General features: G+C 34.6%; 1 protein-coding gene across 1 annotated transcript; it reads left to right on the forward strand.

Annotated features, from left to right (window-relative positions):
* Positions 1 to 351: 351 nt before the first annotated feature.
* On the forward strand, positions 352 to 8,015 carry ScsbetaA (Succinyl-coenzyme A synthetase beta subunit, ADP-forming). The gene is made up of 10 exons (XM_053746064.1): positions 352 to 464; positions 1,936 to 2,133; positions 2,580 to 2,650; positions 3,024 to 3,186; positions 3,419 to 3,559; positions 3,698 to 3,824; positions 3,999 to 4,142; positions 4,415 to 4,542; positions 5,757 to 5,909; positions 6,733 to 8,015. The coding sequence occupies exons 1-10, from the start codon at positions 402 to 404 to the stop codon at positions 6,910 to 6,912; spliced, it is 1,368 nt and encodes a 455-aa protein (XP_053602039.1). The 5' UTR covers positions 352 to 401; the 3' UTR covers positions 6,913 to 8,015.
* The last annotated feature ends 1,175 nt before the right edge of the window (positions 8,016 to 9,190 follow it).

Here is a 9,190-nt window from a genome sequence, read left to right on the forward strand (position 1 = left end):
ATGTAATTGATTGCACCCAATGCCCAACTCTACTTACAATCAACTGTAAAATTAGCTTCCGACGCATCACGGTTTATAAACCGTTATTTATATCATAGGTACCAACAGTCTGTCCAAAAAGTGAAGAAATAAAATGAGGACGCTGTGGCTAGCAGAACTGGGTGTTTATCAACCAATCTTGACCATTATATTTTGTATTACAATGGCAAAAAATGTATTTCGTCAAAAATGCGTTTTCTTCACTTTCTTGGCAGACGCGCAATGTTGTAGTAGTGGTAGTGAGTGTACTTAAGATTTAAGTCTATGCGGTTTGATTTGTCATTTGACATAGTAGGTATTTTTTTGACATAGGTAGTCAGGCTGTGAACTGAAGTGACAGACGGTCGAACAAACAAGAAAAAATGGCGAATCTTCTACCTCGTTCCCTTGGTCTTGCTGAAATTTTACTGAAACATGGGACTAAGGTAGGTATTAAAACAACAATTGCTTATTGTAACTTCTTTATTAAATCTATATGATATAAGAATACCTTCCTTTGACTTGAATTATCCTGTCCAATTTAAAACTCACTCTTTAGCATACATATTTCTCATGTAATTGAATTAGGAATAATATGTATCATCATAGATACTGCTTTGTTTTCTGAATTTGGTCACTTATTATTAATTGTGAAAGAGGATTATCAGTCCCGTAGACCTTGGTTGTGATTTAAGAATTTTATTTATAAATTTGACCTTGTCGCTTTCAGGTCTATTATGACCTTACGTCATAGGTTTAGTGAAATATATTTACTGTATATAATATTCATAATAATGTTAAATATAAAATTATGTATTTGTTTACACTTACAGGAAGTTTCTGTACCTAGTATATTAATTATTATGGGACATAAATGTCACTTAGGAATAGTACTATGAATTACTATGAAATCGTATGTAGAAATAAACCATCCAGATCAAATCATATTGCATCCTAAAAACCAGTGACTACAGACGTCATTGTGTCTGAATAATAAATAGTATTTATTCCATGAGTTATTGCATGCTTTGTGTGGGTTTTCTTATTTTCTATTCCACTTACATGGTATTCTTAATATTAAACTTAACTCCACCGTCTTTCTTTTTCTGAGGCAGCTGAGCACAAAACTAACACTGGACTAAACATATGATAAATACCTACCTTACTCATTTTAGTAATACATTCATGGATAAAACCATTACTCATCTGATAACTTTTTGAATTATTTGATTCAATAAGGCGCACATGCACCATATTATATATACTGGTCTTAAGTTGAAGAATACAGAGATACATAGCTCTGTATTCTTGATGTGTACATTGGTATTTCATTTGATTTTTTATTATTTTTATTACTTTTTTTATTATTTTTTATTGTGTCTTTGTTATGTTATTGTTGATAGGGCTTGGTAAACTGAGATTCATATTTATACAACTAATGTAATATCTCCAAGCAACTATTTCTATGTATCTCTATTTGTATCTTTCTATCTTGTTGAAAGTTTACAAATGTATATGTGTTGATCTTGGCTCATTTACTCTCTTTTCTCCTTTGAGATTATTTAGGTATACTTTATTGTATTTTATTTTACTGTACTTTTGATATGGAAACCTATTATTGGCCTTACTTTTAGTTATAGTATATAACACCTACCTATATAATTGTAATGCTGTTGGTTTATAAATAAATAAATAGATGACAACTAAAACATACTGTAGCCATACAGCTGCTAATATTAAGTATATTTTATTATTTTTTGATCATCTCATCATTGTTAATCTCATCTGTCAATTAGGCTCTTGGTCAAGTTATGTTCTGTTGTGTCTGGTTCATCTATGCTCTGTTGCATTGTCCCTTTATCTATGATGTCTTAACCATAGTAATATGATTATCCTAATAAAATACATTTGTCATAGCTACGGGCAGCCACATGCGCATCCAGCCATCCCAGTTCACAGCAAAAACGACACTTGAATGTACATGAGTATGTCAGTTATACTCTACTCAGTGAAAATGGAATTCCTGTGCCAAAATTCAATGTGGCCAAGACCAAGGACGAGATTGTGAAGTTCGCGCAAGATCTCAATTCAAAAGATATAGTGCTCAAAGCTCAGGTAAGCTTAGTGTATCTATATAATTACCTATTTATCAATATTTATATCCTTGTCATTTACATAGTGGTCTAACACTTGATTGACACACACACATTAACACTTGACTTTGATCTGCCCTTACTTTTTGTCAATTTCATGATTCAAGGTCATTAGGAAGGACCTTAGAGGTTTTAATTCCCTTGAAATTGCAAAATATTGGGCATAAATGGTTATTTTTTTGATAAACAGCTAGAAGTGACTACTAAATTCCATACAGTGCTGAATATGCATTTGGTGTTTACTGGTCTTAAATTGAAGAGTTTGTATATTAATTAGATTATTTACTAATCTCTGGAACTAACAGCAAGATTTGTTTAATTCTTTCTTTACAATAGCCACATTCAGAAGGTTATCCATAATCCTGAAAAAAGTGTAGTAAAAGTATTACATGTACAACATTGTCTCAGGTATTAGCTGGTGGCAGAGGAAGAGGTGCCTTTAAGAATGGCTTAAAAGGAGGAGTAAGAATGGTGCCCACGTAAGTAATATATAGTTTGTTGTTTAAATTATCTTTTAAATTTAAGCAGAATAGTAGTGGTTCTTACACTTTATATCATATTTGCTGCGCCCCGGGGCTTCGCTCCCGTGGGAATTTCGGAATAAAAGTATCCTATGTGTTATTCCAGGTTATTTTCTACCCATGTACCAAATTGAATATGAGATAATGAGTGAAGAGGTAACGAACAAACTTACTTTAGCATTTATAATATTAGTTGGGATTGGGATTCAGTAATCTTTGTTAATAGATAATAGTGAAATTAATGTAACAGTATTTTTCTTACCAATACAGTAAACATTCAAATTATGTATGCTGTAGATAAGTTGTAAATATTGTTGATATATTTATCTAGGCCTGAGCAGGCAGGTGAGATTGGAGGCAAGATGCTTAAGCAGCTGTTGGTGACGAAGCAGACGGGTCCAGCCGGCCGCATCTGTAACATGGTGATGGTGACAGAGAGGAAGTTCCCTCGTAGGGAGTTCTACATCGCCGTTATGATGGAGAGAAGTTTCAATGTACGTACTAAATCGAAAACTAACAAAAAGGTTTAATAATGCATTGTAGTTGTAGGTATGTCTGCCGCTCAGCATCCGCAACCTAATATATATAGTTATAAATTTAATATTTATAGTATAATAGTTGCTATATAAATTCCCAATTACAGTATGGAACTTTCTCATGTGATTAGTTGTCATTTCATATTAAATGCAAAGAAAACTTAAGAATTGACTATATTTTGATGTTTAGGGCCCTGTCATCATCGCATCTTCTCAAGGTGGAGTGAACATCGAAGATGTAGCAGCGGAGAACCCCGACGCTATCACGTACGAACCCATCGACATTGTTCAGGGGATCACTGACGAACAAATCAGCAGAGTCGTCAAAAAGGTATTTACAAATAAATAAGACAATAAACATTTTCATATTTATATTTTTAACATTATTGTTACTCAGTAAGGAGCGACACGTGGAGTTATAAATAAATGTTTTATGTACTAAAATAATTAATTTATTTTAATGTTACAGATTGGCTTAGAAGAGAATGCCGCCGAGGCGTCTGACGTGATAAAGAAAATGTATGACTTGTTTTGTAAGAGTGACGCGCTTCTGATCGAGGTCAACCCTTACGCTGAGGATGCCATCAACGGGAAATGTATGTTTTGACTACAGTTTGTTGAACTCTTTTAATCAGCTTGAACCCAGTCTCTAGTTCAATAATGGGTTTTCCATACTTATCAATTTGAATTATGTGGTTTTAATTCAATGTTCCTAGAAAATATTGTTCACACATTGTCAATGTTATTACATTTTTTTATTTATGTTTCAGTCTTCTGCTTGGACGCCAAGTTCAGGTTTGATGACAACGCGGATTTCAGACAAAAGAAAATATTTGGCTACAGAGATACTACACAAGAGGATCCCAAAGAAATCGAAGCTGCTAAATACAATTTGAACTACATTGCTCTTGATGGTATTAATCATTGTTATTTTTCTAAATTATATTACTTATCCATATTTCAACAGAATTGGAACAGTTTAGGATACATTTTCAAGTCTTGGGCTGTTTTGCAGCTGAAGAAGTTTATTTGATCTACAGTCTACAGAATATCACCTATTGCTACAAGCATGTAGTCCAGCTCATGATCATAGACATAAATAAAAAATAATACAAAAACACAATAAAGATGTGTTTTAAGGGTTCCTCAATTTCAGCACTTTTATGTTATTTTTAAAACGTATCAGGTAATATTGGGTGCATGGTGAACGGCGCGGGGCTGGCTATGGCCACCATGGACATCATCAAACTGTATGGCGGCGACCCGGCCAACTTTCTCGACGTCGGCGGCGGCGCCACTGCGCAGGCTGTCTCGGTAACATACACTTTTCACTAATATAGTATCGAGCAATCTTATACTTGAACACTAGCAATGTTTTTATATGTTACGGCTAAACCCCGAAGTGCGGTTACACCTAGACCTAGGCGCAGCTGGTATCAGTTAGTTGATTCTGATATGTCCTAGGTTTAATCTTTTTATAGATATTTTAAGAAAACTGCAATAAAGATAATATGGGTTGCTTACGGGATCAAAAATTAATCGACACGACTTAGCTCGATTGTTTTTTGAGACAATTGTCTTGGAAAATTTGTTTCTTCCATATTTTCACGAAACAGATTTAACAAAGTACTAAGCCCAGGTGCTAATGCTTATGTGGTGAATTATTCTTTTCCAGAAACACATATTTGAGATAATGAAAAATAGGAAATGTTCAAGTTGATTGCAATTTCGACAATGTTAATAGTCAATTGCAAGATTTCGACATTGCCAGATGAATGTAACGAGTCAAAGGTGAACCTGTAATGGCAGAAAACTACATTGTTATGTCTCAGTTCACATAAAAACAAACTTAAAAAAATGTTATCATATATTCGTTGTATTTATTCACGACACGAGACATGATAGAAATTGGAATCATTGTATCGCCACAATTGAACTTTGCACTTATTGTGATGTATTGCTTTTAGTTTGCCAAGTTCAATACAATTGATCGCTATCGGGCGGAACTATTATTATTTGCACTTTTATTATACACACATCACAAGAGTATCAACTTGACATTTTTATGAGATTTGACTTCTGTCAAATCAATGTAGGTAGTCTGATTATTTAACTTGATTAGTATTTAAAATATATATTTAGTACGTTTTGGTGATAACGTTACGTCACAGATGTGTTAGCTATAAGACTGGTTGATCTGCTCAATATTTTAGTGCTAATGTAAAATTCATGCTATTCTATTTAGCTACTTTAGTATCAACATTACACTCTGGAATGTAACCAAAAGTAAACCAACTAATAAACAATTTATCATGCATTTACGTAATAGGCTGACGATAAAGTAATAAAACTTTGGAATCAGGTGGACAAGATAAGAATATTTAGAATAATGGAGCAGGATATAATGAAATATCTATTGAATATTGCATTTTCATTTTTCGAAACAGTAGTCGAGGGAAATTGAAATCAATCTATGGAACATGAAATATAATATGTACACTTAATACATTTTAAATGTATATTGACAGGAAGCTTTCAAGATCATCTTATCCGATCCAAAAGTGAGCGCAATCTTAGTGAACATCTTCGGAGGTATAATGCGCTGTGACGTGATTGCGGAAGGTATCATCAACGCCGCCAAGAACCTGAACATTCAGATCCCAGTCATTGTTCGTCTACAGGTCAGTTATTTTTTGTGACATTTATGTATAAACTGTGTTATCTGTGGGTAACATGAATACTATTTGGGGTTCTCTGAGGGCAATCCCTTTATCTCTTGTTATTAAAGGAATCGTTTTATCCTTATTAAACTCAACAATTTTTCATCGAAATTCGGCAGCATAGGAGGCGTGAATGAAAACGAAGTTTGTTTTCAATTTAAATTTAAGCCTAATTTACATAAAAAATAGCGGCATGAAATTAGTTTCGCGATGAACATCTCCACCCAGGATACTCGTTAAGAGGTTGAGATTTGCGTAAGTGAAGGGGCGCTCCCTATGAACCCTTTGACTTTTTTGGAGAAGAATCTTGGAAAATAGAAATAATTTATACAGTTAGGTTTTTCATTATTTAGGCCAACACTGGCTGCATTGGCTACGGTTTCGCCTTTAGCAACTGTATGAAGGGGTGGTGGACCAGTGGCTAAGACTGTTCGGCTTTGATTAAAAGTTCCCAGTTCGAATCTTACTCGTCACATTAGTTTATATATTAACCTGACTCATTTATAGTAGTTTTCATCGACCACTACTTGCTTCCGCTACAGGAAAACATCGTGAGGTGTGCGGCTACTCGCCACTAGTTGGCAGTAGGTAGTCGTAAAAGAAATGTCTGATGTCATTAGGCGACTTGAATAAAATCTGACACCAGTGCTAGCAATAACACGCTCGATATTAATGAATGGCTGTATGAATCTGGCCTATTCCCAGCGGGAAAAAAAAGGCAATCAATGACGAATCTGGTTAAACTTGTGGTTTGTTTGTTTGTTTGTGGTGGTGGTGATGGCAGGGCACGAAGGTGAACGAGGCGCGCAAGCTGGTGGCGGAGTCGGGGCTGCGCATCGTGCCGCGCGACGACCTGGACGAGGCGGCGCAGCTCGTGGTGCAGCTCTCGGAGATCGTGGCGCTCGCGCGCAAGGCCGGCGTCGAGGTCAAGTTTGACATCCCTAAATACTTCCTCGAAAAGTAAAACAGTATTACCTACATCACCGTTAGTGTCCTAGACTATGGTTTTTCTCGCGAGTTGTAAACTATCTTCTCTTACCATAAGGTGGGCTGCATGCCTGCTTGATAGTATATAAAAAATATATTAGATCAGACTTCTAAAGTAAAACATTTATTAACCACGAAAGTGATTACCTAAAAGTCTAAATATTCCTGAAAAATCATGGTAAGATTGTTTACATAATAAGACTTGTAAGAAAAAACTAAGTCCACTGGGATGACGACGCCGTTGCACCTTCGAAGTAACTCATTATTGTATTCTAGTGTATATCTCTTGTCGTATTTTCGATGTTCTAGATTGTATGCCGAGTATTGTTTTATGTAGTTCGTTTTATTTTTCTATTTGCATATATTTTTAAAAGTATTTTTTGACATCTATGTGATAGTTTTCGTTTATTGAATATTCTTTAAGTATATGTGCTGTAATCGGGAAACTATCTTAGTGTAGCATCATAAAAATAATGGGTTGTATAACAACGTTTATTTAAGTATAACTTCATTCATTCTTATTTATTGAAATTACATGCATTGTTAGTAGAGTATAAGGTATTGTTGGTTGTTAAGTAGTTAGTTCAAATCAATTATGCGGGCTTTAATTCATGCGGAACTATTTGTTACTATCGTTAATCTCCTCTTGCTCTTGTATAAAATAATTATAAAGCATTTACATTTACACACAATATGTATCTAGAGTTCGGAGATAACGGAGTATAAATGGTATACGCTTTAATTTGAGAACCGAAAGCCAATCTAATTGCACAAGATGAATGCTTGTTTGCAAAATATTTAATGATATTTCTGTTAGTTCAGGTTACCATTAATTTTATAGTTCAGATTTTAAACATTAATTTGCCCTAGGGCAATACGATACGTGTATCAACGCAATAATTTTGTATTATAGTACTTTGTGTACTCATGTTCCTTAGATATATAAACTTTTGCGTTTACAATTGGAGAAGTAATTCAAAAAACTCGGTCGGATAGTTAAAGTACAATATTGTTAATCCATGTATTAATATGTTATTTATTGTCTTTGAAAAAAGGCGGAATAAAATCTAATTAGATCTGTACAGTTGTTTGGATACCATTCTCTTCTATCCACTACTCCTTATTCATATCCGATCATGTCCTCATTACATTCATGTCCCTTTGTTTGCCATGTTTTAGCTTCATAGGCTAACGACACACATTTTGATCGTTACAGAAATAAAATAAGGCTTTATCTTGATGAACTCATTTAATATTCGTCGGGAACTATCTACTTCATCGTTGGGCTTTCGACATATTGAAGGACACGCAGCGCACGTGTCCACAATCAGCGCAGACGAGACAATGCTGGACCGGACGTAAAAACAAACATGTCTCGGGGGCATACTCATATAAATAATGAATTATAATAAAGGTTGCGTTGTGTAACAAAAATAATTATTATATCGACGATTGAGAAAAAAGTAGGAGTATTTGGTTGTGAACTTGTGACTTAATAAATGTATAATCTCAGATGCCACTATCCTTCCCAGGGTGTAGAATATTTATTTTGTAATAGGTAGTTGTTCTTAATTTGTCTACGCATTTTATCGTTTGTTAATGTCTACATTACTACATACTGGAAGTATTATATAATCCATGCTAATTGTCATAAAGAGCAAACTTTGACAAAGTTTTGAGAAAATTCGACCACCTTCACTACGATATGTAGTCTGGCAACCACGAGTCTACAGGTAACGAAAGCTGGCCACTAATACTCCGAGGGGGGTCTCTAGAAGGTCTATTCGATCGAGCATCAGCCTGTAACTGCAATTAATTTTTCAAACGTAATCTTTATAATAGAATATGGTCAAACGAGACTGACTTGACTACGAAAGTATTGCTATTTTTATATTTTTTATACTACTGTTTTATATTTTTCTCCAACATAGTAATTTTATTTTATAATAACATGACTTTATTACATGGCATAATGTTCGGCATGAGGGACTTTATAGACTGATGTCAAAATATTGGGTCTGCCCACCTTTAGGACCCAATATTTTGACGTCAGTCGTTCAGGCCCTCTCAATACCGAATATTATTACCATGTGACGTCATTATCAGATGGATCAAAAGATTAATTTAAAAACAAAAAAAGTTAGCCCCACTTTCGCGCCGGCGTCATCTGTAACGTCTGGCTCTCTATTATCAAATTTACGTCAAATCAATCGTCGATCCCAGAGTGATGTCCGATCAAATAGATTTCCTCTATA

This window comes from Plodia interpunctella, chromosome 5 (genome assembly GCF_027563975.2).
Source record: "Plodia interpunctella isolate USDA-ARS_2022_Savannah chromosome 5, ilPloInte3.2, whole genome shotgun sequence".
Lineage (NCBI taxonomy): Eukaryota > Metazoa > Arthropoda > Insecta > Lepidoptera > Pyralidae > Plodia > Plodia interpunctella.

What these genes read in the sequence shown, in the direction of transcription:
- ScsbetaA (XM_053746064.1), top strand. Translation starts at nt 402, where the DNA reads ATGGCGAATCTTCTACCTCGTTCCCTTGGTCTTGCTGAAATTTTACTG. An exon ending in GGAGTAAGAATGGTGCCCAC is followed by an intron (nt 2,651 to 3,023) that starts GTAAGTAATATA and finishes ATATTTATCTAG; the next exon opens with GCCTGAGCAGGCAGGTGAGA. An exon ending in CCACTGCGCAGGCTGTCTCG is followed by an intron (nt 4,543 to 5,756) that starts GTAACATACACT and finishes GTATATTGACAG; the next exon opens with GAAGCTTTCAAGATCATCTT.